At 55.1% G+C, this 25,761-nt stretch overlaps 12 protein-coding genes across 12 annotated transcripts; 2 read left to right on the top strand and 10 right to left on the bottom strand.

The window, feature by feature from the left end:
- Positions 1 to 3,388: 3,388 nt before the first annotated feature.
- Positions 3,389 to 4,198, bottom strand: PHYSODRAFT_333252 (hypothetical protein; the record flags this gene model as incomplete). Its single annotated transcript, XM_009530422.1, has 1 exon — positions 3,389 to 4,198. The coding sequence occupies one exon, from the start codon at positions 4,196 to 4,198 to the stop codon at positions 3,389 to 3,391; it is 810 nt and encodes a 269-aa protein (XP_009528717.1).
- Positions 4,199 to 4,669: 471 nt separating this feature from the next.
- PHYSODRAFT_509883 (hypothetical protein) lies at positions 4,670 to 4,891 on the bottom strand (the record flags this gene model as incomplete). Its single annotated transcript, XM_009530421.1, has 1 exon — positions 4,670 to 4,891. A coding segment is annotated over one exon (222 nt), but the record flags the coding sequence as incomplete, so codon positions are not given.
- Positions 4,892 to 5,336: 445 nt separating this feature from the next.
- PHYSODRAFT_509951 (hypothetical protein) lies at positions 5,337 to 6,560 on the top strand (the record flags this gene model as incomplete). Its single annotated transcript, XM_009530420.1, has 1 exon — positions 5,337 to 6,560. One exon carries the CDS (start codon positions 5,337 to 5,339, stop codon positions 6,558 to 6,560), a length of 1,224 nt encoding a protein of 407 aa, XP_009528715.1.
- A 1,213-nt stretch (positions 6,561 to 7,773) lies between these two features.
- On the bottom strand, positions 7,774 to 8,262 carry PHYSODRAFT_506748 (hypothetical protein; the record flags this gene model as incomplete). The annotated part of the gene is made up of 1 exon (XM_009530419.1): positions 7,774 to 8,262. One exon carries the CDS (start codon positions 8,260 to 8,262, stop codon positions 7,774 to 7,776), a length of 489 nt encoding a protein of 162 aa, XP_009528714.1.
- A 757-nt stretch (positions 8,263 to 9,019) lies between these two features.
- On the bottom strand, positions 9,020 to 9,508 carry PHYSODRAFT_333249 (hypothetical protein; the record flags this gene model as incomplete). The annotated part of the gene is made up of 1 exon (XM_009530418.1): positions 9,020 to 9,508. The coding sequence occupies one exon, from the start codon at positions 9,506 to 9,508 to the stop codon at positions 9,020 to 9,022; it is 489 nt and encodes a 162-aa protein (XP_009528713.1).
- Positions 9,509 to 10,265: 757 nt separating this feature from the next.
- Positions 10,266 to 10,754, bottom strand: PHYSODRAFT_333248 (hypothetical protein; the record flags this gene model as incomplete). The annotated part of the gene is made up of 1 exon (XM_009530417.1): positions 10,266 to 10,754. The coding sequence occupies one exon, from the start codon at positions 10,752 to 10,754 to the stop codon at positions 10,266 to 10,268; it is 489 nt and encodes a 162-aa protein (XP_009528712.1).
- Positions 10,755 to 11,511: 757 nt separating this feature from the next.
- Positions 11,512 to 12,000, bottom strand: PHYSODRAFT_261638 (hypothetical protein; the record flags this gene model as incomplete). Its single annotated transcript, XM_009530416.1, has 1 exon — positions 11,512 to 12,000. The coding sequence occupies one exon, from the start codon at positions 11,998 to 12,000 to the stop codon at positions 11,512 to 11,514; it is 489 nt and encodes a 162-aa protein (XP_009528711.1).
- A 2,082-nt stretch (positions 12,001 to 14,082) lies between these two features.
- On the top strand, positions 14,083 to 15,821 carry PHYSODRAFT_508370 (hypothetical protein; the record flags this gene model as incomplete). Its single annotated transcript, XM_009530415.1, has 4 exons — positions 14,083 to 14,362; positions 14,442 to 14,728; positions 14,799 to 14,858; positions 14,940 to 15,821. The coding sequence occupies 4 exons, from the start codon at positions 14,083 to 14,085 to the stop codon at positions 15,819 to 15,821; spliced, it is 1,509 nt and encodes a 502-aa protein (XP_009528710.1).
- A 713-nt stretch (positions 15,822 to 16,534) lies between these two features.
- PHYSODRAFT_509573 (hypothetical protein) lies at positions 16,535 to 17,884 on the bottom strand (the record flags this gene model as incomplete). Its single annotated transcript, XM_009530414.1, has 4 exons — positions 16,535 to 16,918; positions 17,003 to 17,164; positions 17,237 to 17,454; positions 17,521 to 17,884. The coding sequence occupies 4 exons, from the start codon at positions 17,882 to 17,884 to the stop codon at positions 16,535 to 16,537; spliced, it is 1,128 nt and encodes a 375-aa protein (XP_009528709.1).
- A 102-nt stretch (positions 17,885 to 17,986) lies between these two features.
- Positions 17,987 to 18,969, bottom strand: PHYSODRAFT_505735 (hypothetical protein; the record flags this gene model as incomplete). The annotated part of the gene is made up of 2 exons (XM_009530413.1): positions 17,987 to 18,236; positions 18,344 to 18,969. Coding segments are annotated over 2 exons (876 nt in total), but the record flags the coding sequence as incomplete, so codon positions are not given.
- Positions 18,970 to 19,606: 637 nt separating this feature from the next.
- Positions 19,607 to 22,457, bottom strand: PHYSODRAFT_346522 (hypothetical protein; the record flags this gene model as incomplete). The annotated part of the gene is made up of 1 exon (XM_009530412.1): positions 19,607 to 22,457. The coding sequence occupies exon 1, from the start codon at positions 22,412 to 22,414 to the stop codon at positions 19,607 to 19,609; it is 2,808 nt and encodes a 935-aa protein (XP_009528707.1). The 5' UTR covers positions 22,415 to 22,457.
- Positions 22,458 to 23,526: 1,069 nt separating this feature from the next.
- PHYSODRAFT_509082 (hypothetical protein) lies at positions 23,527 to 24,066 on the bottom strand (the record flags this gene model as incomplete). The annotated part of the gene is made up of 1 exon (XM_009530411.1): positions 23,527 to 24,066. A coding segment is annotated over one exon (540 nt), but the record flags the coding sequence as incomplete, so codon positions are not given.
- Positions 24,067 to 25,761: the final 1,695 nt, after the last annotated feature.

Here is a 25,761-nt window from a genome sequence, read left to right as displayed (position 1 = left end):
CCCTCTCAGATGGGCCCTGTCCTGGGTCGAAGCTCGTCTATCGACGACATCGCCCACGGTGCGCCTACTTGGGAGCAGCTGTGCCAGGATCTGAACGCGCTGCTCTTCTGACTACGTTACCGGAATATCTCTGTGAGTCTTCCCAAGAGCGAATTCGGGAAGTTGTCCATTCCGTACCTCTCTCACGAGATTAGTGCTGAGGGAATCCGAGCGACCCCTAAAATCGCGAAGGGGGTCCAAAACTTGCCGTTCCCGACGACACTGAAAGGCGTCCAGAGTTTCATGGGGAGTCTAAATTACTACAACAAGTTCATTGAAGATCTACCCGTGATCGCGGCCGTCCTGTACGAGCTGACTGAGGAACAAGTGAAATCCAGGAGAGACCTGTCGAGAGCCCAGGAAGCCTTTGAAATCCTGAAGCACAAGATTGTTTCGACTCCGTTACTCAGACATCCTGATCGTTCAAGGCCCTTCGTGATTATTCCCCACGCGAACCCGTGGGCAGCATCCGCTGTGTTGGGTCAGGAGTACGACAGGATTGTGCACCCGGTTCGATTCACAGGTCGCGTCCTGAATGACGCTGAGCTGCGGTATCACATTGCGGAAAAGGAGGTGATTGCTATCCTGAGAGTCCTGGAGGTGTTTCGCACTTTGGTTGAAGGCAGCCCTAAGATCGTCGACTACACGCGATATTCTGTGTTGAAGTGGTTGCTGACCTCGCAGTCGGCAGACGGTCGAACGGTGAAGTGGGGTCTGAAGTTGTCCCACTGGAACCTGGAGATACGCAGAGTTGAACGGGATGAAGACGGCTTGGCTGCAATTCTAGGTGCGGGTATTACCCCGAGAGAACACTTGGATGAGATCGCTGAAAACCTGATCCCAGCCAAGGGGCGCGTTAAACCTCCAGTACCTATCAGTATGGAAATGCTGGAAGCGGACTATGAGGGGTGTATTCTGAGTTTCGATGGCGCCGCTAAGACTTCCACGCGACAAGGGAGCTGTGGCTGCATTCGGTGGCATGTCCCTGGTTGGGAAATCCTGGATGCCTAGGGATTCATCCTGGAGGACGTGACTGTGAATGACGCTGAGTATCATGGACTTCTGAAGGGCCTCACTCTGGCGATTGAGCGTGGAATTCAGGACATCATTGTGGTTGGGGACTCCAGGATTGCCATCCAGCAAGCCCAGGGTCTCATCAACTGCAATCAGCCAAATCTCCAGAGGAAGCTGGCCGAGTATGAAGTGCTGAAGACGAAGTTCAAGTCTGTGCGGCTGGTGCATGTCAAGCGAGAGTTTATCCAGGCCGCAGACTACCTGACGTCTAAGACCCTCGCGTTTGGTGAATCCTGGAAGGTGGAGGATGCTGACGAACGAACACATCTGTAGTTGGTGTCCAAGATTCACGAGAAGTTGGTAAGACCGGAGGTGTTATTGAACGTTGGAATTCAGGGGAGTGATTCTCAGGGTGTCGAAACTCTGGGTATCCCTGGACCTGAGTGCGCTCCGTTGCCTGTGGCGGCCAAAGTGTTTGCAGTAATGACTCGGGCGCGAACTCAGGAGATCGAAGCCCAAAGCGAACCCATGGGATCTCTGGAGTACCAGGCGGAACGCTGGCGACGCATCAAAGTGCACCAGGACAAAGATGATCACCTGCTGCAACTCAAGGATTTCCTGAAAGGAGACACGACGAAGTTGTCGCACGCTCAAGCCAGGAAACTCGCGAAGGTCGCTGATGATTTCGTGTTGGATTCCAGAGAAGTTCTGTACCGCTTGAGTCGGTCTACCAGAGATCGACCCCGAGACATGGTTGACGAACTCAGACTCGTGGTGCCGATAGCTCAGCGACCGGATATCCTGCATCACGCTCACGAAGATTTTCAGGGTGGGCACCAGGGGATCACGAGGACGTACGAGAAGCTGCGCTCTGAGTTCTACTGGCACGGCATGTACGCTGATGTGGAAGTTTTCGTCAAAGAGTGTGTGGATTGCGCCAGCGGCAAGGGGCGCCCTCAAATCCAGGGCCTTCCCCTGGGAACATCAAACCGAGGCGCCCTTTTGAAGTTGTGTCTATGGATTTCGCGACACACTTGCCTAAGTCGGACCGTGGGAACACGTTCCTGCTGCTTTTTCAGGATGCGTTCTCAGGATTCGTCATGTGTAAACCCATGAGTTCCACCACGGCGCAAGATGTCGCTGAAGTGTACGAAGAGCAGGTCTTCAGGAGATTCGGCGCGAGCTCGATGCTGAGGCACGACCAAGACCCAAGGTTCATGAGTGAGGTGTTCACGCGCTTCCGTGAACTTTTGGGTAGCAAGCAGCGAGCCACTCTGGCGTATCGCCCCCAGGCGAACGGACAGCAGGAGCGGTCGGTGCAGACTGTCGTGCGCAGTATTCGAGCGTACATTGCTGAGGCGGACCAGAGTGACTGGGACGACCATGCTGAGCGCCTGATGTTTGCCCTGAACACATCGTTCGATGCCACTCACCTGGACACTCCGTTTTTTCTGGTGCACGGCTGGGACGCACACGGCACGGTGTCTGCAATGTTAGGACCCAGGCCCTCGAGTATCCAGGAGCGCACTGCGTACGAGTGGCGCAGGAAGCTACAGCGTGACTATAGTTATGCACAAGCTTGCGCTGAGGATCTTCAGAAGAAGGCCAAGCGCGCGCGCTCTGCCGAACAAACCAGGAAGTGGAGAGCTGTCCGAACGACTGATGGCAGGATTCGCAGCCGTTGATGCTGTGTGACTGTATATACCCAAAGTGCAGCCCGGGCTGAGCTGCAAACTGGCTCACATGTGGCATGGCCCCTTCAGAATTCAGGAAATCCATGATAACTTCCGCGTGAAACTCAGGGTCGAGAACACAGGATATCGCGTGAATCCCTGGGTACACGTGAGCCGTTTGAAACCCAGAGCACTATTCCCGAAGCGGCCCACTGTGGAGATCGACGTGGACGAGGATGATGACTTTGATGCGGCGCTGTTGCCTGAAGACAGTTGGGAGCCCGACGCTGCGAACGATGAGTACGAAGTTGAGCGAATCCTGGATTTGCGATGGACTAAGCGGACTCGGACAGCGAGACGAATTCGTGAGTACCTTGTGAAGTGGAAGGGGTATGATGAGACCGAGTGGCTGCCTGTGTCGAAGCTCAACTGTGGTGCCCTGCTCTACGAATTCAATCAAGGCGCAAGAGCGCGGGCCGTTTCCAGGCCATGCAGGCTGGAGATGATCACCCAGGAGTCTAGCACTCTGGGGTGACAATGACCCAGAGTTACACGTGATATTCAGGGGAAACTCTGGGTGACACTGTGAAACTGTGGGGAAAATCGACGGAATGTGTGAATATTGGAGACGGAAAACGTGAATGTGATTTGACTTGATTTGATTATGGAGAAGGTGATACTGCTGAGGCTTTGGCAGTGTGTGAGAAGGAAGATGAAGGCGAACGACGTGGACATAGGACACCGATCCCAGCGTCGGCGCCACAGACTTCCTTCAACCCCTGAAGATCCTCGTCGGAGAGCTCCTCGAAGCCGACCATCGTGGTCGCGCCGCCATAGCCTTCCATGGCGAACGCGCCCGCGCGAATGTCGTTCATGATCCCTGGGATCCCCACGAGATACGCGTTGGTCTTGAGATTCGGCGGAGCCGGCAGTTTCCAGTGCGGGGGGCGTTCAGGGACCAGGAAGTCAGGGGGACCGACCTCCTCCTGCCGAAGCATGCCTGCGAAGATGAGTCCCCTGACGTCCTCTAGCGTCGCGTGTCGTGGTAACTTGAACTCAGGGACGCCCTCCATGTCCACGTCCGGAGCCACGCCGCCTGCGTCTGGAGCCTTGGACTCTGAGTTCGCGTCACCAGTTTCCTGGGTTGCAGCGTCAGTCGAGGCGTTGCCATCGGCCTCGCGCATGTCCGCGTCGGAGGTCTTGCCGGTGGCGCTGGAGAAGGAGACGCGCTTGGTCACGCCCGTCTTGGTGCTGCCCGTCGAAGTGTCGCCGGACGCTGAGTTACCCGCCTGGCCGCTGCCGCCGCCTGCTGGTGCGGTGCTCGCAGGGGCGTGGCCGGTGCGCTGCTGTGTCGGAGGTGGCGCGCTGCCGGGGGGCGCCGTGCCTTGAGCTGGCGCCGTCGCTTGCTTGCCATCCGAAGTCGTGCTCTCCGCCATGTTGACGATCTGCGAAATGGCGATGTGACCGCGCATTGCCCGTTGGAGTTTTTGCGTTTGAGAGGAGAACCTTGAAGATAGGTCCTGACCAACCGTTGGGGAGACAGGGTGCCGCCAAAGTGAGTGAAACCCTGGGAGTCGACAGAGTGCAACGGCCGTATCGAAGTCGACGGTGGATGGACCTGTGTGTTTTTGTGGCCTGGCCATGGTTCACCAGTTCGGAGCGATTTCCTCTTTGATGGACCGTGAAAGTGAATTTATTTCGTTAAGGCCCTGTGGCCGGCCGTCTGGGCAGTGCCCAAGGCGGTGCAAGAGTAAATCAATCTGATTGGCCAATCCACTTCAAGTTGAAGTGAATTGACGTGCGTCATACAAACGTCGATGTAGTTGATAGAGATAATGCACCATGTGCATGTTTTTTCCTTGTCATGAGTGAAGGTGCCTAAGCTAGACTAATGCTTACGCCCTAGCCTTGCACTTGAACGGGGCGGGCCGACGACGTGCTCGTCACGTCTCGATCATTACAGTATCAGCAGTAACCTTCGACCAGGCGTCCTCACACCACATCAAAGCGGTAAGAACGTCAACCTTATAAGGCTCATCTACTCCTTCTCCTATTTGGTCGAGCGCATACAACATTTTCTCTGATAATACATACCTCTCGATACAGTGGATAATACCTTGGTTGGTAGTTTGAGGCTTTGTTCGCAAATGAGGAAGTGAACGCTTTTAAAGGAAATCAAAGTGGCGAAAGCGCGCCAATATTCAAATTACTGCTGAATACGATGTCACGAGATTAATTGATTTTTAGCTCAGTACCTTTGCTCATCACCATCTCGTCACCTCGTAAGCCCAGAATTATAAATTATACAAGGGTATTAGCTGTAGACCCGTCGGGTATTTACGCACATTACTGTATAGGTTTGTGTGATACACATGAGATGCTGTGCCATACTAAAATCGATTTACATGGGTTTGTGTACATATCCCTAGATCATGTGGCATACACCAGTCTCGAATTTGACACGCAATCATTTCGGCGATTTCTCCAAGAGCATAGATGAGCGTGAGGTCCGCAACCCACCTACCCATGTCGGTAACCACAGAAATCCCAAGCGCTCCGACCACCGCCTTGGCCGTGACGCTCTGCGTGCTGGCATTCACGCCCAAGATCATGTCGGTACTTGCCAGTGCGCACTTCAAGCTCACCGCGGAGCGACCAAAGCTCGTGTTCAAGTCTACGCCCAAGAACGAGCGGTTGCTGGCCAACTGCGTGCACCTCGTCAAGAAGAAGTTCTACCCGCTGTGGTATCTGTTCAACGGCCACTTGCAGACGCTGCAGTTGTCCTGGGCAAATGAGATGGAGCCCACGCCCGCCATCGCCTACGAGCGCCAGTTGCTGGATATGCCCGACGGCGGAGTAGTGTCCTTGGATTGGGCGCTATTGCCGTCGACTACCACGAAGGATACCAAGGAATCGCTGGAGGAGCGCGTTGACAGCAACAAGAAGACCGTGCTGATTCTACCAGGTCTGACGGGTGGCAGCGGCGAACATTACATTCGCAGCGCCGTCGAGCGACTGAACGCCTTGGGCTGGCAGTGCGTGGTGTTAAACTCGCGAGGATGCCAGAACACTCCGCTCCGGACCCCGCGTTTGTTCTGCATCGCGTATACGGACGACTTGCGCTACGTGGCTCGATACCTCGCGGACAAGTACAACTTCGCCGACGAGGCTTTCGTCGGACTGGGGTTCTCCATGGGCTCGAACGTGCTGGTGAAGTATCTGGGCGAAGACGGGGATCAGGCGCGACTGACTGCAGCGATCTCAGTCGGGAACCCGTTCAACATGCCCAAGTGCTCGGAGAACATTGAGGGGCCGCTCTTCAACCGCCTGACGTACAGCCGCGTGCTGAGCGCAGGGCTGCGCGACCTCTTCTTTAACCGCAGCAACGCCCATGAGGTGTTCCGCGACTATCCGGGCATCGATGTGGAGGCGCTCAAGAAGGTCACGAAGGTGTCGGAGTTTGACGAGCTGTTCACGATCAAGCACTTCAACTATAAGAGCGTGGACGAGTTCTACCAGGACGGGTCGTGCGTCACGCGGCTGCCCAAGGTCACGGTGCCTCTGCTGTGCCTTAATGCCGAGGATGACCCCATCAGCGTGGCCACCTCGCTGCCAACGAAGGAGGAGGTCGAGGCTAACGAGAACATTATCCTTTGCACGACCAAGAGCGGCGGTCACCTCGCATTCTACGAGGGAAACTACGACGAAGGCGAAGAGGAGAACGCCAAGGCCCAGGAAACCAAGCCCAAGCTGCGCCCATGGTCCGTCAAAGTCATCGGTGAGTTTGCGGAGAGCGTTCTCCAGTGCAAGCAGGTGGAGAAAGCCCTATCGTAAGTATTTGGAGCTTATAGAGTGCTTCGAGGCGCACCGTTTCAAATCTAGTTTAAATTGACCTATTACACGGTCGAGATGATGGAGGGCAAGGTACACGGTCACTATAGCATTGATTGATGAGGCTTCCAGTGGGGGACTCACGTGAAGTTTTACGTGTGCAATGCATAGATCCAGTGGCTCCGTGACTTGGGTCTCATTAAGCGCCACTCCAATAGGTAAAACATTGACAGCTCGTTCGAATTGGTTACATCGATTGCGTTCAGTTTAAATGCAAGTTTTCTTCACGCGGTTACTGTATCACGCCAGTGACTTTCGTCGACAAACTCAGGGCATCTCCCCGCTACGATACCATAAACTCTCGATCAAAAGCCGACGTACCGATCTGAATAAATATGCTTTGACACAATAGCCTCAGAATAACTAGCTATAAAGACTCATGATATCTAGATACGCAAAAAGGGCAGTTCGTGTGTAAACGGCATGAAGTTGGAGCAAACCTGCTTCGATCGGGGAAATTAGTGTTTTGACGGTATGGTCTAGGTTGGAAACAAGTCTGCTTCGATCGGGGAGGTTCGTGCGCAGGTTTGGCAAAGTCGCCGAATCGGCAGACGCGTCGACAATGAAGTCAAGTGGTAGTGATTGATGCGCTTCTTGTCGGCGCGCGTCAATCGCTGCCGAGCCTGAACCACATCCGATGCGGTATCGCCTTCAGGCAGAACACAGTTGCGCGAGTTTGGGCGGCGATTCTGGACAAGCAAATCGGAAAGCCATACCAACTGCGTTAGACTCGAAACGCACGTATTGGGAAGTAGTAGTTCCAACCATTTCGTGGGATTTTTGTCGGATTCATTGGGTTCACGATATCTACCTATTGTAGATGGATAATTTCAAGATATCTAGAACTAATTCGATCTAGAATTTCAATAATAATAAAAAATAAAATAAACAGACTCCAACACAAATTGAATTCTTTCAACCAAACGAGTATCTATACTACAACTACCGAACCAAGCTTCGGAAACAGATTCACAATCCGGCGCAAGACGAAGAAAAAAAAGCACGAAAAACCAGCTTCAAAAAGGAGAAAGCATTGCATTCCGAGTGTAAATTCTACGCCACTGCGCCAAGGTACAGCTGATGAACCTTACTTCGTTACTCGGTGCAAGTCGCCAGAGGCGTAGGTGGCTCATCATGATCACGTACGTAGTCGAAGCTAGCAGTAGTAGAGGCCGCCGAAAGGCATGCCCAGGCCGCAGCTGCCGCCGTAGAGACCCGCGCCGAACATGTTCCAGTAGCCCAGCGGGTAGGCCCAGCCAGGGGAGCCGCCGCACATGAATCCGAAGCGGTAGGGGCCGTAGCCGCCCCAGCCACCCCAGTTGCCCCAGCCGCCGCCGAGACCCCAGCCAGCGCCAAGGCCCAGACCCCAGCCGCCGTACTGCTCCTTCTTGTCGTCGTCACCATCGTGCTTAGTATTGCCACCTTCCTTGGCGGCGATCGCGGCGGCGGCACCGGCAGGCGGGTCGATCTTCTCACTGGCGCCCGTGAGCGTGACACCATCGGGCAATTCGGACGCTTCAAGCTTCTCGAGCGCTTCGGCGGCGGATTTGACGGCCGGCAGCGTACCGGCAGCAGGTTGGTCGGCAGCGGCGGTGACAACACCGACGACGGCAAGTGCGGCAACGAGGAACGTGCTAAACTTCATGGTTGCGGTGGAGGTTGGCCGGGTGGGACTTGACTTGCTCAAGTGGGGGCAGATCGTGTTGTGAACGGCATGAAAGCGGGCCAGGTTGGAAACAAGTCTGCTTCGATCGGGGAGGTTCGTGCGCAGGTTTGGCAAAGTCGCCGAATCGGCAGACGCGTCGACAATGAAGTCAAGTGGTAGTGATTGATGCGCTTCTTGTCGGCGCGCGTCAATCGCTGCCGAGCCTGAACCACATCCGATGCGGTATCGCCTTCAGGCAGAACACAGTTGCGCGAGTTTGGGCGGCGATTCTGGACAAGCAAATCGGAAAGCCATACCAACTGCGTTAGACTCGAAACGCACGTATTGGGAAGTAGTAGTTCCAACCATTTCGTGGGATTTTTGTCGGATTCATTGGGTTCACGATATCTACCTATTGTAGATGGATAATTTCAAGATATCTAGAACTAATTCGATCTAGAATTTCAATAATAATAAAAAATAAAATAAACAGACTCCAACACAAATTGAATTCTTTCAACCAAACGAGTATCTATACTACAACTACCGAACCAAGCTTCGGAAACAGATTCACAATCCGGCGCAAGACGAAGAAAAAAAAGCACGAAAAACCAGCTTCAAAAAGGAGAAAGCATTGCATTCCGAGTGTAAATTCTACGCCACTGCGCCAAGGTACAGCTGATGAACCTTACTTCGTTACTCGGTGCAAGTCGCCAGAGGCGTAGGTGGCTCATCATGATCACGTACGTAGTCGAAGCTAGCAGTAGTAGAGGCCGCCGAAAGGCATGCCCAGGCCGCAGCTGCCGCCGTAGAGACCCGCGCCGAACATGTTCCAGTAGCCCAGCGGGTAGGCCCAGCCAGGGGAGCCGCCGCACATGAATCCGAAGCGGTAGGGGCCGTAGCCGCCCCAGCCACCCCAGTTGCCCCAGCCGCCGCCGAGACCCCAGCCAGCGCCAAGGCCCAGACCCCAGCCGCCGTACTGCTCCTTCTTGTCGTCGTCACCATCGTGCTTAGTATTGCCACCTTCCTTGGCGGCGATCGCGGCGGCGGCACCGGCAGGCGGGTCGATCTTCTCACTGGCGCCCGTGAGCGTGACACCATCGGGCAATTCGGACGCTTCAAGCTTCTCGAGCGCTTCGGCGGCGGATTTGACGGCCGGCAGCGTACCGGCAGCAGGTTGGTCGGCAGCGGCGGTGACAACACCGACGACGGCAAGTGCGGCAACGAGGAACGTGCTAAACTTCATGGTTGCGGTGGAGGTTGGCCGGGTGGGACTTGACTTGCTCAAGTGGGGGCAGATCGTGTTGTGAACGGCATGAAAGCGGGCCAGGTTGGAAACAAGTCTGCTTCGATCGGGGAGGTTCGTGCGCAGGTTTGGCAAAGTCGCCGAATCGGCAGACGCGTCGACAATGAAGTCAAGTGGTAGTGATTGATGCGCTTCTTGTCGGCGCGCGTCAATCGCTGCCGAGCCTGAACCACATCCGATGCGGTATCGCCTTCAGGCAGAACACAGTTGCGCGAGTTTGGGCGGCGATTCTGGACAAGCAAATCGGAAAGCCATACCAACTGCGTTAGACTCGAAACGCACGTATTGGGAAGTAGTAGTTCCAACCATTTCGTGGGATTTTTGTCGGATTCATTGGGTTCACGATATCTACCTATTGTAGATGGATAATTTCAAGATATCTAGAACTAATTCGATCTAGAATTTCAATAATAATAAAAAATAAAATAAACAGACTCCAACACAAATTGAATTCTTTCAACCAAACGAGTATCTATACTACAACTACCGAACCAAGCTTCGGAAACAGATTCACAATCCGGCGCAAGACGAAGAAAAAAAAGCACGAAAAACCAGCTTCAAAAAGGAGAAAGCATTGCATTCCGAGTGTAAATTCTACGCCACTGCGCCAAGGTACAGCTGATGAACCTTACTTCGTTACTCGGTGCAAGTCGCCAGAGGCGTAGGTGGCTCATCATGATCACGTACGTAGTCGAAGCTAGCAGTAGTAGAGGCCGCCGAAAGGCATGCCCAGGCCGCAGCTGCCGCCGTAGAGACCCGCGCCGAACATGTTCCAGTAGCCCAGCGGGTAGGCCCAGCCAGGGGAGCCGCCGCACATGAATCCGAAGCGGTAGGGGCCGTAGCCGCCCCAGCCACCCCAGTTGCCCCAGCCGCCGCCGAGACCCCAGCCAGCGCCAAGGCCCAGACCCCAGCCGCCGTACTGCTCCTTCTTGTCGTCGTCACCATCGTGCTTAGTATTGCCACCTTCCTTGGCGGCGATCGCGGCGGCGGCACCGGCAGGCGGGTCGATCTTCTCACTGGCGCCCGTGAGCGTGACACCATCGGGCAATTCGGACGCTTCAAGCTTCTCGAGCGCTTCGGCGGCGGATTTGACGGCCGGCAGCGTACCGGCAGCAGGTTGGTCGGCAGCGGCGGTGACAACACCGACGACGGCAAGTGCGGCAACGAGGAACGTGCTAAACTTCATGGTTGCGGTGGAGGTTGGCCGGGTGGGACTTGACTTGCTCAAGTGGGGGCAGATCGTGTTGTGAACGGCATGAAAGCGGGCCAGGTTGGAAACAAGTCTGCTTCGATCGGGGAGGTTCGTGCGCAGGTTTGGCAAAGTCGCCGAATCGGCAGACGCGTCGACAATGAAGTCAAGTGGTAGTGATTGATGCGCTTCTTGTCGGCGCGCGTCAATCGCTGCCGAGCCTGAACCACATCCGATGCGGTATCGCCTTCAGGCAGAACACAGTTGCGCGAGTTTGGGCGGCGATTCTGGACAAGCAAATCGGAAAGCCATACCAACTGCGTTAGACTCGAAACGCACGTATTGGGAAGTAGTAGTTCCAACCATTTCGTGGGATTTTTGTCGGATTCATTGGGTTCACGATATCTACCTATTGTAGATGGATAATTTCAAGATATCTAGAACTAATTCGATCTAGAATTTCAATAATAATAAAAAATAAAATAAACAGACTCCAACACAAATTGAATTCTTTCAACCAAACGAGTATCTATACTACAACTACCGAACCAAGCTTCGGAAACAGATTCACAATCCGGCGCAAGACGAAGAAAAAAAAGCACGAAAAACCAGCTTCAAAAAGGAGAAAGCATTGCATTCCGAGTGTAAATTCTACGCCACTGCGCCAAGGTACAGCTGATGAACCTTACTTCGTTACTCGGTGCAAGTCGCCAGAGGCGTAGGTGGCTCATCATGATCACGTACGTAGTCGAAGCTAGCAGTAGTAGAGGCCGCCGAAAGGCATGCCCAGGCCGCAGCTGCCGCCGTAGAGACCCGCGCCGAACATGTTCCAGTAGCCCAGCGGGTAGGCCCAGCCAGGGGAGCCGCCGCACATGAATCCGAAGCGGTAGGGGCCGTAGCCGCCCCAGCCACCCCAGTTGCCCCAGCCGCCGCCGAGACCCCAGCCAGCGCCAAGGCCCAGACCCCAGCCGCCGTACTGCTCCTTCTTGTCGTCGTCACCATCGTGCTTAGTATTGCCACCTTCCTTGGCGGCGATCGCGGCGGCGGCACCGGCAGGCGGGTCGATCTTCTCACTGGCGCCCGTGAGCGTGACACCATCGGGCAATTCGGACGCTTCAAGCTTCTCGAGCGCTTCGGCGGCGGATTTGACGGCCGGCAGCGTACCGGCAGCAGGTTGGTCGGCAGCGGCGGTGACAACACCGACGACGGCAAGTGCGGCAACGAGGAACGTGCTAAACTTCATGGTTGCGGTGGAGATTGGCCGGGTGGGACTTGACTTGCTCAAGTGGGGGCAGATCGTGTTGTGAACGGCATGAAAGCGGGCCAGGTTGGAAACAAGTCTGCTTCGATCGGGGAGGTTCGTGCGCAGGTTTGGCAAAGTCGCCGAATCGGCAGACGCGTCGACAATGAAGTCAAGTGGTAGTGATTGATGCGCTTCTTGTCGGCGCGCGTCAATCGCTGCCGAGCCTGAACCACATCCGATGCGGTATCGCCTTCAGGCAGAACACAGTTGCGCGAGTTTGGGCGGCGATTCTGGACAAGCAAATCGGAAAGCCATACCAACTGCGTTAGACTCGAAACGCACGTATTGGGAAGTAGTAGTTCCAACCATTTCGTGGGATTTTTGTCGGATTCATTGGGTTCACGATATCTACCTATTGTAGATGGATAATTTCAAGATATCTAGAACTAATTCGATCTAGAATTTCAATAATAATAAAAAATAAAATAAACAGACTCCAACACAAATTGAATTCTTTCAACCAAACGAGTATCTATACTACAACTACCGAACCAAGCTTCGGAAACAGATTCACAATCCGGCGCAAGACGAAGAAAAAAAAGCACGAAAAACCAGCTTCAAAAAGGAGAAAGCATTGCATACCGAGTGTAAATTCTACGCCACTGCGTCAAAGCAGAAACTTTGTTGATCCAAAACACCAGGTGGCGCATGTTGTCGCGAGTTGGTGCAGTTCCCCTACCGAAGATATCTCAATGAAATCCTCGGCTGCATGCAGAACCTCCACCATGTACTAGTCAGCTCGAGGTTTGTCGGGTTCTTTGCTGCCGGTTGATTCCCATTCTTGCGAGAGATGTCCGCCATGTTCATTCCGCTCCGTCGAGCAAGAAATGCGACTTACTTGCAAGTTAAAAAAAGAAATATAAAAGTAGCAATATAGCTATGCAATAAATGTAGCTGTATTATTGTTTATTTGAAAATTATGGATATATCATCCACATCTTCTTTGTGCGACGCGCGGCCTTGCATCAAGGCAAAGCGCCAATTTAGGAGAGAGTGCTCAGTTTAAGAGAGACCTTTTCAGCCAGTAATAGTGCAGTATTCTTTCATCAAAGCGCTATGATTGGTCAATAACCTTTTATGAACAGAGACGCCAGCATTTGCATACAAACTTCAAGCTTAAATCTCTCTTAAACTGGCGCACCTGCTATCCGAGACGTCTTCATAACTTGCTTGGTTTTGTGTTGCCTTCACAACGTTTTTGATCAGTTGTAGATCCATAAATAGTCGAAACCGTCCTCTTTCTGCTGGTGCCAAAACCATCGTTATGCGCCAAAAAATGACGCCGGGGCGACAAAACAAAATTGACACTCCGAAATCGCTCTTAAGCTGGCGCTTTGCCTTACGAGCAGGTAAAAAAAAAGTAGGCAGTTTAAGCGGTTTTCATTTAACGTATAATACCGAATAGTATGTCCTAAGGTATTAGAGTCCCCTGCGAATAGAGCGCCCTATGGTGAGGGCATACTATAACAATAGAGTGCCATCAAATAGAGTGCCATTTATTAGAGTGCCGTTCCGAATAGGCTGCGGTCGAACTGACAGACTGTACATACACGTTGATATTATACATGTTGAATGCGTTGGGTAACTACTTGCCGCGCTCAACTGCGATGCCATTCCGGCATGGATCGCGCTGCAAGACGACATCGTGCCAGTTTTGCTTTTTCAGGAGCACAGACAATCAACCATACGACTCGACATCAAAATGCAATCTTTTGAGTGGATTACCAGCGCAAAACTGGTTAATAATCGGAAGTGTAGAGTAGTAGGAGAACCTGCACCCCGATTGCATGACCGTATTCGATGGGTTTGCGTTTCGGCTCTCCTCAAGAATAGTATGCCGCATACTAATGGTATTATATGTTATACATTTTTAAATGCCTGGTCCTTTTCGCTATGTGCTCCACACAACAGTAGTGTGCGCCACAAGAACAACTCCAAGTTGAAGTTTGGGTCATCAGATCTTCGCATAATCCACCACCAAGAAGCCGTCAAAGCCTACACCCCTACACCCCCACACGCCCGATGTCCGCGTCCCCCACCAAGAAGCAGAAGGTGGCCGGCCCCTTGACGGCGCACAACCTGATCGACGGCGCGTTCGTGCCGCCCTCGGGGGGCGACTACCTCAACGTCATCAGCCCCAGCAGCAGCCAAGTGATCGGCAAGTGCGCGCTGTCCACGGCCGCGGACGTGCAGCTGGCGGTGGCCAAGGGCCAAGAGGCCTTCAAGCAGTGGCGCCAGACGACCGTCAAGGCGCGCGCGGCCATCATGCTCAAGTTCCACGCGCTCATGGTGCAGCACCAAGGTGGGAGATAGTTAGAGGGCCCTGAGAACAAATTAGAGGGGTGTTTCATTAACATTGGGGTGTATTTGGGGGGTGGCAGACGAGCTGGCGGACATTGTGGTGCAGGAGAACGGCAAGAACCGCACGGAGGCGCTCGCCAGCGTGCTCAAGGGCAACGAGACGGTGGAGTACGCCTGCAGTCTGCCGCAGCTGGTGCAGGGCCGCACGCTGCAGGTGTCGCGCGGCATCTCGTGCCAAGAGGTGCGCGATCCGCTGGGCGTCGTGGCCTGCGTCGTGCCCTTCAACTTCCCCATTATGGTGCCGATGTGGACGGTCCCCATCGCGTTGACCATGGGCAACTGCGTCATCCTGAAGCCGTCGGAGAAGGTGGGCGCTGAGATCTTTGTGTTGTTATTTTAATATGAGACGGTTGAGCTGATTCTTGCGTTAATCGTAGGTTCCTCTGACTATGGCGCGCGTGGCGGAGCTGCTGCTGGAAGCTGGGGTCCCCAAGGGCGTCTTCCAGGTGAGTTTAGTTGTGTGTGTCCAATGCTGGAACTATTGCTGATGGTTTGGATGGTTGTGACTATGGTTTTAGATCATCAACGGAACGGTGGACCCTGTCAACAGCTTGTGCGACCACCCTGGCGTTGCCGCTGTCACGTTCGTTGGCTCGAGTCGCGTGGCGCAGCTCGTTGCTCGTCGATGCCGCGCTCTGGACAAGCGTGTGCTCGCTCTGGGTGGCGCAAAGAACCACTTGGTGGCTCTTCCGGACGCAGATATTGATGTCGCCTCCAAGGATATTGTTGCGTCGTACGCTGGTTGTGCGGGACAGCGCTGCATGGCTGCTTCTGTGCTTTTGCTCGTGGGGGATTGCAATGCGCTGCTCGACATGATCGTTGAGAAGTCGAAGGAGCTGGCTCGCGGAACTGAGGCTGGGCAGGTTGGTGCGCTTATTGATGAAGGCTCGAAGACGCGCGTGCTCAAGTACATCAACGAGGCCGAGGCTGCTGGTGCCAAAGTTCTGGTGGATGGTCGGTCGTGGGCCGAGGAGACGAACGGATTCTGGGTGGGACCTACGGTGCTGCTCCACGCAAGCCCGAACGACGCTGCCATGAAGGACGAGATCTTCGGTCCTGTGCTTTCGGTGTATCGTGTGAGCTCTTTCGACGAGGCTCTTCAGATCGAAAACGGAAACGACTACGGCAATGCAGCCGCGATCTACACGTCGAACGGGGCCTATGCTGAATATTTCCAGTCGCGCTTCCGCGCCGGCATGATTGGGGTCAACATCGGCATTCCCGTGCCACGTGAGCCGTTCAGCTTCGGCGGTATGTACGGCACCAAGAGCAAATACGGCGACATGGACATCACGGGCGATGGCTGCGTTGAGTTTTTCTCCACGCGCCGCAAGATCACGACCAAATGGAGCACGGTGATCCACTCGGGCGACGCGGCCAACTTCAGTGGCCAGATGTGAGCAATTGAGAGCTCTTTCGACGAACGATTTTTCTTGTGCAAGATGAGTTTGGCCAAGTGTACAACCCCGCTTGATCGAGCCACAGAAAGAAAAAGCTTACAGATTCCAGTTCTTCGTCGGTATGAGTGTTTTGTTAAGCACAACACCTATTCGTAAAGTTATTGGACTTGGAACAAGCCGACAACTTGGTACTCAACTCATGCACGGCTTTCAAATTCTGAGCAACACCTCCGTCGTCACAATGAACAACTTAAGTCCTTGCTGTCAGTTTAGTCGCGTACAGGACGAGGAGGGGCTGTGCGGTTGGAATGGGGGTCGGAAAGCGTGTGTAGTACAACTTGCGCGCGTTATGAGCGTCCTGCTGCGCGTCAACGCTGTCGGCCGCGTTGGTGGGGGCAAAGCACAGCGTGACAGCGATCGCGGCGATGAGAAGTGTCTTGGCGAACTGCATCTTGAAGCGTGGTCTCTCTTGCGTAGCGAATTGGAAAGTGACGGTGAGAACACCGTCTAAAGTTTGCGTCAAACGATAATCGTAGCAGCTTCTGGCTCGCTTACACGTACTTGCCGTAGGGTGCGATTTGACAGACGGCAGACATCAAAGTTTGCGTTAGATCTGAGGTGTTCGACAACCGAAAAACTCAAACACTACAGTAGAAAAGAAAGTCAACCGGAACATTGGTAGTTGCAAGCAAGTTAAGCTGGGTGTCTTTAAGCTACGAAGAGGCTGTGGTTGTAGAACTGCGAGGAATCAACTCCAGGATGCTGTCGTTCGGGATGACTGCGCCAACTGAGATGGTCGGGTAGGCAACGAGCGTCCACTCCTTGCATTCCGACGAAATGAAGACCGGCAATGACCCAGCCCAATGTCCGTAAGAGATCGTCCACGCGAATGTCGTCACACTGGTGCTTGAACTTGTGCTGTCGACTGCAACTTGAGCCACTTGAATGTCGTCGTACTGAATGAGTCCGCGAAGAGATACCGCCAAGGAGTCGGGGTCTGCAGCGCTCGATAGTGTGACTGTGGTGCCATCGCGCATGAGAGTCAACGGAATGGTGAGTGAGCCGAGAGTCGAGATTGAACCAGTGTAGATCAACCGCTGCAGCTTCTGAGCAGGAGAAATGCTCCACTTGCCGACCGTCAAGTAGTTGGACGCCAGCGATGACCACTTTGAAGACAGCACGGGCGCGAGAGCGAGTGGACAGGCACTGCGGCTGTAGCACGCACTAGCGTTCACGAGCTTGCACCAAGACGCGCCGTTCACGTCGCCCCTCGACACGCCATTGGTGATGGCCGCTGGGAGACACGCAGTGATGTCAGCTTCGAGCGAGCGCTTGGTTCCGCTCTGGTCCGCTCGCACGAGGTTTAAGATCGCATCTGCCAACGACGTCGTGGAAGTGGACGAGTCCGAGGCAACGGTGACGGTCGTGGTGCTACTGGGGCTTTGGTATTGCATCACGCAGTCGGCCATGGCCGCACACTTGGCGTCTCGGAGACACACGTCCAGTGTTAGCCGCTTGCATTCGGTGCACGTGTCAGTTGGCGATGGATCTGTTGTGGTTGCGAAGGGAATCGGACCACCAGCAGACACGTATCGCACTCGAATTGTTGGTGTCGCCACGGTCGTGATCGTCGCTCCAATCGCTTGAGTTTGTGCGTCACTCGCAACGGAGACCAACGTAGGCAACGGACCCACGAGACCGTCGTAGAATATGTCGACAGCAGTGGCCCCCGCAGTGTTCGAGGCCACGCTAGCTTGAACAGTGCCTAAGTACTTCGCGAAAGTACAGGAGCGAGCGATTCTCGTCTGCAGCCAGTCAGCAGTGACGTTGTTCCATAGAGGCACGTAGCAGACCACGCGCGTGCCGATGCTCACGGAAATGTTCAATGGTGAACTGGTGGGAGCAGGGAAGTTCAAGACTCCTGACGCTGGCTGCACTCGCTGCTGGCCCTTGCCACTTCCCCACGCTAGTTTAATCCCAGAAGGAACGACAATACTGGAACTTGGCGGCTGTATCGGACACAGTCGCTGCAGTTGGCATCGAATTGCGCTTGTGAACAACATAAGAGCATTCACATCCACGGGAACAGTAGCTGATCCAGCTAGACACCCATTGAATAATGAATAGAGGTCGTCCGTCTCGTAAGCCGTCGACGTTGCGCTCACCAACTGCGTGATAGGCGTCTGGATCGCCGACAGTACGCACGTTTTCAAAGCGGCACACGTCGCGTCGTTCGTACACCACTCCAGAAGCTGCAGACAGTGCGCACAGCCATCCGCGGCCTTCTCCGTGACATCCGCCACGCCAAACTCGAGGTAAAGCAGCAACTTGCTGACATTATCGGTCGCTCCGTTGCGTAGCAGGCGGCTCTGATGGCGAACCACGACATTCGATGGGCTCACGGCACTGCTTGAGCTTGAAGTGCTGCTGCTAGCAGGACGACTCGTCCTGGCAGGACGAGTTTGAGAGCCACGTTGAGGTGTTCAGGTGTGGATCCCTGCAAAGTCCACAGCGGCGTCGACGTGTTACCGACCCGAACTATCGGAGCTGCAGGCAACGAAGACGAGGACGTCGAGTCGTCGAGGAAAAACGCCGTCGAAGGGAAGAGATTCCACGCCACAGAATCCGTCGACTCGGCGCTTTCCAGCCAAAAGTCTTGCGTTAATGTGTTGCTCCAGAAGACGGTCGTGGTGAACACACCGCTGAGGTCCATGCTACTGAGCGTGGCGCTGGACGGGTATGTCACGTCCGTCGGGATCGACGCAGCGTAGCGCTCAGGATCGTACTGGAATTGCTGCCTCTTGCGTCGAAGTGCATTCATCGCGTCGTTGGAGACCGCAGCGAGCAGCGTGGCAGTATCCGCTACAGCTCCTGGTAGTGCCGGGTTTCCAGCTGGGAAGGTGTCGACGTTCATATACCGGAACACGTACGGGATCAGCGTCGCAGCGAACAATTGCGAGCCTGCGAGGGCCTGAGAGCCCAGTGCAGTCGCCAACTCCGTCGAAGCGAAGACATAGTCGAGAAATGTGGCGGGTCTTGTAGTGCCGGCGGTGTCACCAGCTACAAGACGTGAGAGATCCCCGAACAACACGAGATTCGCCGCCACTTTGAAACGCAGTGACAACCTGCCACATCGGCTCGGAGGCATTTGCACGCCTGCAACACTGAGCACCATCGACTCTAGGCGCTTCCCCAAGGCAGCAGCTAGCCCCGTTGTGTTGAGGGCTGCAGGTGCCACCGTCGTGTTGAACGCCAGGAGTGGGTCTCCGATCAGGAACAACACCTCGTACGTCGCTTTGCTGTGTTGCGGACGCTCAACACCGTGACGGCATCAGTCGAGTAGAAGGACTTGGTCCCTGCAACCAGAGCTGGCTCCGTCATCGAGACCTGCAAGAGGCTCGCACTGGGCCAACGGAGCCGCATGAAGGCCGGAGACGCGTGCAGCCACGGGTCCGTAGCTGTTTGAGCTTCGATAGCATGGAGGAGGAGAGATGCCACGCAGGACAAGAACCACAGCATTTGCGTCAACCTGCTCGCCATCTTGATACACTTGAGGATCTGATGGGGATATTCCAGCTTGGAAGCGCCTCTTGAGTCGATCGGGATCCTGTGAAGCGGTGCAGCATGGAAAAGGGCTGAGGACACCTGGAGGACGTACCGGGACGCCTGGACAACAAAACCTACATTAGATTATCGTAACTTAAGCCGCTTCTTACGTCGGAAGCTCAATACATAGAGCAAACAATTGTAAATGCTGACTCCACGCTTCCCGTCGGCGGAGGAGCTCAGCTGGTCGTTTGCTTCGAGTCGCCGCTGCTGGCGGACGAGAGGTTGCTGGGCTCGCGGTGTTCGTGCTCCGAGTAGTTGTCGCCGCCCAGCACCGGCGTGGAAACGTACGTGAACGTGTCGAACATGTCGAGGTCGATGGTGTAACGCCCCGCGGCGCTGGGGCGAGCGTCGGACGCGGCGATGGCGGACTCCACGTCCGTGGCACTGAGCTCCGTCTTGCTGGCCTTACTGGCCTTGCTGCTACTGCTGAGGTCTCGCACTGAGCCCGACAATGAGCTCGAGATGGATCGACGCCATTCCAGCTGCACAGGCTCCAGCATCTCCAGTACGGATTGACGTCGCGGTTGGCTCTGCTTGGAGTCGTCCACACTCAGGCGATGCTGGCGGTACTCGTGCTCAGTGATGATGGTGTCCAGTTGATCGAGGTCATCGATGACAGTGTCGCATCGCTCGTCGACGCTGCGGGTTTGCTTGGCGCTACTGGTACTTCGAGCGCGCAGTTTGTCCTCGGAGGGGAGATACACCACGTGCTTCTCATCTGACGCGTGCGTGATAGCTTGTTTCATCTTGCGGCCTAGATGGCGCACCGAATGGGTCTGCCAGAAGCCTTGTGACGACGAGGAGGAGCGAGCGGGCGATTCGTAGTCTCCAGGCGAGTGCGTTGTGGCAAACGCTGCTGAGTTTGGCGAGTGAAGCACTGGAGTAGCCAGCGTCATGCCGTTCACCGAGCCCCTAGCAAACCTCGGAGGCTCTCGGTCATCTCCGTCGGACGACTTGGATGCTTTATCCAGCTTCTTCTTGTGTCCTCGACCACTGCTTGCCTTGCTTACACCGCGGAATCTCGTTTCTGGCTGCTCCGGACGACCACCGGGGGCTGCCGACAACACGCCACCTGCAAGAGCGTGAAGCGCCTTGTTGTCTTCAAACCAGGATGCATCGATGTCCCGCCTGCGCGTCTCCGGTCCCATGAGCAGAATCAACGGGATCAGAACAATGGCCACCCCGCCGCACACTGCCAGCATCACACGCTCATCGTGCCAAGACCACGCTTCGTCGCCCATGACTCGTCGAAGCACGAGATAAGCCCCGGCGAACATACCGAGGTGGCCCCAAGCTGCAGCACACGAGATACCCAGAGCTCGAGTGAGCAGCGGGAACTGCTCGCCAGTAAAGGGGATGATCGAGCCGATGGTGCCACCTGTCGCCAATACCAGCGTCCCCAGCGACAGCAACAAGCCCAGCCACTCCCCGTTCTCTTCCAGTAGCCAAGCCGATGTTACCATAACAATTCCAGCGAGAAACACAAACAAGGCCAACGTTCCGCGTCGGCCCACGGTCTCCACCATCATGGCGGCGAGGATCAAGCCAGGAAACGTCATGGCCGACCAGAAGAGCTGATCCCCGACTCCAAAGCCTGCCCCCAGTTGGTTCACCTTGATGAACGTCCCAGCCATCATCAGCGTCGTCACAATTGCTGCGCTCAAGCACGTACACTCTGCGAACCAGAAGAACCAAATGAGCGCTGTCCGCCGAGCCAGAGACCCCGAGAACAGCGCCACCACTCGACGCGCAAGGGCCCTCATAAAAGAGATATCTGCTGTAGGGGCCAGTGAATCACTGGGAGTCCCCAGATCCCCCGAGCTTGGCGTGCAGACTTCAACCTGGTTCTGATGCCGGCTCTGCAGTCTCCTCGCGGATGCTCGTTGGCTCTGACTGCGTGCCTTGGCTGCCCCTGGCCCTGCATAGCTGTACCTGTTGCTCCTGCTTCTCGACGCCGACCTTGCGCGCATTTCCCTCTGAATCTCCTCGTCCTGGCCGCTGTGCTGTCCTGGCCGCAGATCCAAGCCCAAGTCCGAGTCCGAGTCGGAGCTGCTCTCCAAATACCGCTCGTAGCTCACCTTGGGGCACTGCGACGGCGGCTCATATAAACTCGTCGGCACCGTCACTCTGGCCTGGCGGGTGATGCCGTGGGCCGTCTCGATCTTCTCCAGCACGTAGAGCGCTTCCTCCGTCCGGCCGACGCTGGCCAAGTACTTGGGCGACTCCTCCAGCGCCAGGTAGAGCACCGCGGCGTACAGCAGCGCGATGGCGCTCAGCAAGCCATAGGCGGCTCTCCACCCGAGTCCTCCATCCCCCAGCGCATAGGTGGCCAATTGGCCGTAGCCCACCCCTCCCAGCACTCCCAAGCCCGCAATGGACACCGTGAGCACCGTGATCCTCCCCCTCGTCCTTGTGGGCGTGTACTCGAGCGCGAGCGTCGACAGCAGCGCCAACTGGCCGCCGATGCCCATCCCGGCCAGCAGCCGCAGCGTCACGAAGGACGCGTAGTTCCACGCGCCCGCCGTGAGCGCGTTGACCACGAGCCAGAAGCTCAGCGCGCTGAGCAGCACCGGGCGGCGGCCGAAGTGGTCGGCGCACACCCCGAAGGCGAGGCAGCCCACGGCCCCGCCCAGGAAGTAGACCCCCAGCAATAGAATCACCTGCGCCGTGCTCGTGAGCACGATGTCCTCCTGCGCCGCCGGCAGCGCGTACAGGAACGTGAAGATGCCGACCATGGCCAGCAGCCAGCCCGTGCCCAGCAGCAGCACGAGGCGCACGTAGAAGCCCGTGAGCCCCACGCAGCGCAGCCACGAGCCCAGCAGCGTCGGGCGCCGCCGACTCGTGCTCGTGGTCGGCGCCACGGAGAGCGACTGCACGAAGGGCGAGGCCTGCAGCGAGCTCAGCAGGTACTGCGAGTGGTCTTCGTAGGTGATCGCGTCCAGGCGCTGGCGCACGTGCACCAGGAGCTCCCCGGGCTCGGCCATGGCGATGGCGATGGACGGACGCTTGCTACAGTGTGTACGGTATGTGGGGAGCTCTTTTTGAGGACTGGTGCCGTTACACGATGATGGAGCCAGAGCTTGTCAGTCAATGACATGCGACGTGGACAGGCGCGCGCCCAAATTATGGGTTCAGAGCCTATTCTCTGTATGGGAATGTTGATTACATTGACTTATCCTATTCTCTGTATGGGGCGGTATGGCAGCGAAATGGGGCCACCGAAAAAAGAATGGCAAGAAAGTGACTACCAAGTAGTCCGCGACGCACTACCTGTAGCGTTCATGGAGCGATTCGTTGCGTTGATGCATGCACACTCAAGCTTGCTAGCGCTAAGTACGACGCTAACAAGCTTCCAGCCCCCTCCAGCAAGCTCCTGTTTTCACAGACCTCTTAACATGTAAGTGCCGTGCGTTCGATGGTTTACATCGTAAATTCTATCCGGTAGTCATTGCTATCCGAAAAAAGGCACAGAAATGGGACGGCGCGAACGGATCTATTTATTCGTACCAATAAATCGGTACCTGGGTGGAAGCTTGGGGTCAACACAATGACCAGCAGCCACAGGGGGCACCATGGGGCGGCGACCTGGGCTGGTAAAGGTCTGGGAGCTCGTCTACATGTGTTGAGTGCGTCTGATCCTCGACAGAGTCCACCACGGACGGCGACCTAGCTTTTAGGGCAGCGTTGCTGAGCGTTCAACGCTCCTGGCCGACATCGCGGCTGAGTCGCAATGAAAAGTGGGCGCTCGTGACTCACGATTCGTGAGTCACGATCCTTTGTTCAATAAGGTTGGAGCGCGCTCTTGCGTCCAAGCGGCAACCGCAGCACACTACTGTACATGTACATACTCTCCGACAGTGTTAGCGTGCCACCTCAAGGTTAGTGTAGCTCGACTCGAGTCAAGTCTTCCTGGGAGCGAGTCGCTGTACCGCCCCGACCAGACGTAGGCGTTGCACTGATGCGTCAGTGGTCACCAGTTGATGCCTTCGCTGGAGAGCGTGTACAGTACTCCAGAACTGCAACACAAATACTGTACCATCACTCTGACAACTTCAACTTACATGGATACATAGATTTCGGCAGCTTCACACTCGGTCTACTTGGTGCCTTGTGTCCAGGACCGCGTCGACAGCAGCCTCGACAGTCTACCTCCAGGTGTCGACGACCGCCGCTGAGGGGGGGACGGGGACTTCGACAGACAAATGTTAGCGGGATTCCCGGCGTCGTCCTCGGCGTCGCCGAAGAGGTCGAGGCCCGGCTCGCTGGATCGGTGGTAGGGAGCTGGCATGGAATTCGATCTCGCCAGCGAACGCTCCGGTTGGGTCGAAGATATCTTCACCATGGAGTTGCGTAGTTGGCTGCCTCGACGAGACGCGTCTCGCGCGCAGAGGTTCTTGGCGCGCGTTGTCACGGCGAATCGGACACTGTGGAGGCCAGTCGACAGGGAGGAGAAGCACGAGCTCAGCGTGGCCTCCACACTCGAGCTTCGCCGGCGCGGCTTCACGCGCGCTTCTTCCCAGTCTTCGTCGTCGAGGTAGCCCTCCACCCCTGCAAGAATGGACGGATTGTTGTGCTGCTCGTGCTGCTCAAGGGCCTGCGAGACCTTGAGCGTCATGATCGATGCGAGGCAAATGCTGGAGTGACCTCAAGCTGACAGCCTGGCACGAACTCATCTCAGTTTTAACGGGGCGGGGCCAATCGAAAGCGCTGAACAAGTTGAACGAGTTCGGTGGGGCCGCTTTCGGTTTCTGGCGCCAGCCTTCTGGACAATGACCAACGCGAAAAGAAATCATCTGCGCAAGAAACGCTCGGGTTTGTTTGCTGTCAATTCAAACAAACCCGCGCGTAGTTCTTCGGACCGGTAGCATACTGGTAGATGCTTACGGCCTTGGTCACCACGCATTGAATAAGTGGTGTCTCGATTTCCCCGAATGCCTGGTGTTTGTGCGTAAGGATCATCAACAACGGTTGTTTTCTTTGCGCCGCAATAAACAAATTGTCTGAGTGTTGTTGTTATGAGCGGGTAAGAGATTTCCGCTGGGCTATTCCTCTGTTTTTGTTGTATTGGCGGGCAGTCTCGAATTCTTGCAAAGAGTTTTGTGGAGCTCTAGTTCATGCGCTCGATACCTTCCCGATCACTGTTTTCTCGTTGTTGTGGAGATCGTGAAGCGCGTCGTAGCCTCGTGGCTTGTCGATCGGACTCAAATGCACGTGCTGGTGCTCCAGCTTTTTATGTTGATGACAAGTTGTTGGATTTAGGCAAGTTCATACCGACAAGCTGGGACCAACGAATCATGCCCCTACGCAGAGAGTCCGCCATCCAGTTCGCTCTGGCAGCAACTCACTCCAAGTGCACGTTCTGTTTGCAGAATGACTAACAGAAGGCTTCGCAGTACTGTACCTGTTCACTGACGATGACGATGTATGACTGCGTGGCCTCATTTAGTACGATGATATCCAAGTGGCTCAAGTTGCAGTCGACAGCACGACTACAAGCACTGGCGCGACGAAATTCGCGTGGACGATTTCCTACGGACATTGGGCTGGGTCGTTGCCGGTCTTCGTATCGTCCGAGAGTAAGGAGTGGACGCTCGTCACGTACCCGACTATTTTAACTGGCGCAGCCGTCCCGAACGACAGTATTTTGGAGTTGACCCCTCGCAGTTCAACAAGTACTACGGCTACGACCAGCGCCACGGCCACCTCGTTGCACAAAGACACCCAACTTAACTTGCATGCACCTACCGATGTTTAGTTGAGCTTCTCTAGTTATTTTTTTAAGTTTTCTGTTGGCGAGTGGCAAGAGCGTTCTATCATGTGTAGCTGTGCAAGTCCTCAGTTTAAGTTTTTGCGTATTGTTGTGCGATCTCTTGTTGTTGCGTAAGGTTTCGCAGTGATGTTTGAAGTTCCTGCTCGCACGCTTACTACTTTCGCGATCACTGTTTTCCTTGAGTGAATTGCTTGTGATAACATGTAATAAGTTCACGTTGATGGCGCTTGCCGACTTCCTCTGTACATAATCGAACACTGAAGTCAGAATGGCAAAGTGTTTTGGCACGTTCATCAATCCCTACGGTTGGCCACCGTGCAGCACAGGGCCTGTCTGTATACATGCATTGCCGCCGGCAATTTGCCAGTCCGTAAAAATCTTATCAAAAGGCACCAGCAACTTTTTCAACCAAGCCTCAATGCCAAACAATTGTGTAAAATAAAATAAGTCAGCACTGATTGCGCGATTTTACCATCACATGCTACCGTATTTGTCATAACCACATACTTAAGTACTACTAAAAAATAAATGGTTATAGTCAGATTGGCCATCATTGATCGC

The sequence above is a fragment of the Phytophthora sojae genome, assembly GCF_000149755.1.
Source record: "Phytophthora sojae unplaced genomic scaffold PHYSOscaffold_5, whole genome shotgun sequence".
NCBI classification, from domain to species: Eukaryota; Oomycota; class Peronosporomycetes; order Peronosporales; family Peronosporaceae; genus Phytophthora; species Phytophthora sojae.
Note: the sequence above shows the minus strand (reverse complement) of the source record. Positions and strands in the feature narration are given on the sequence as shown.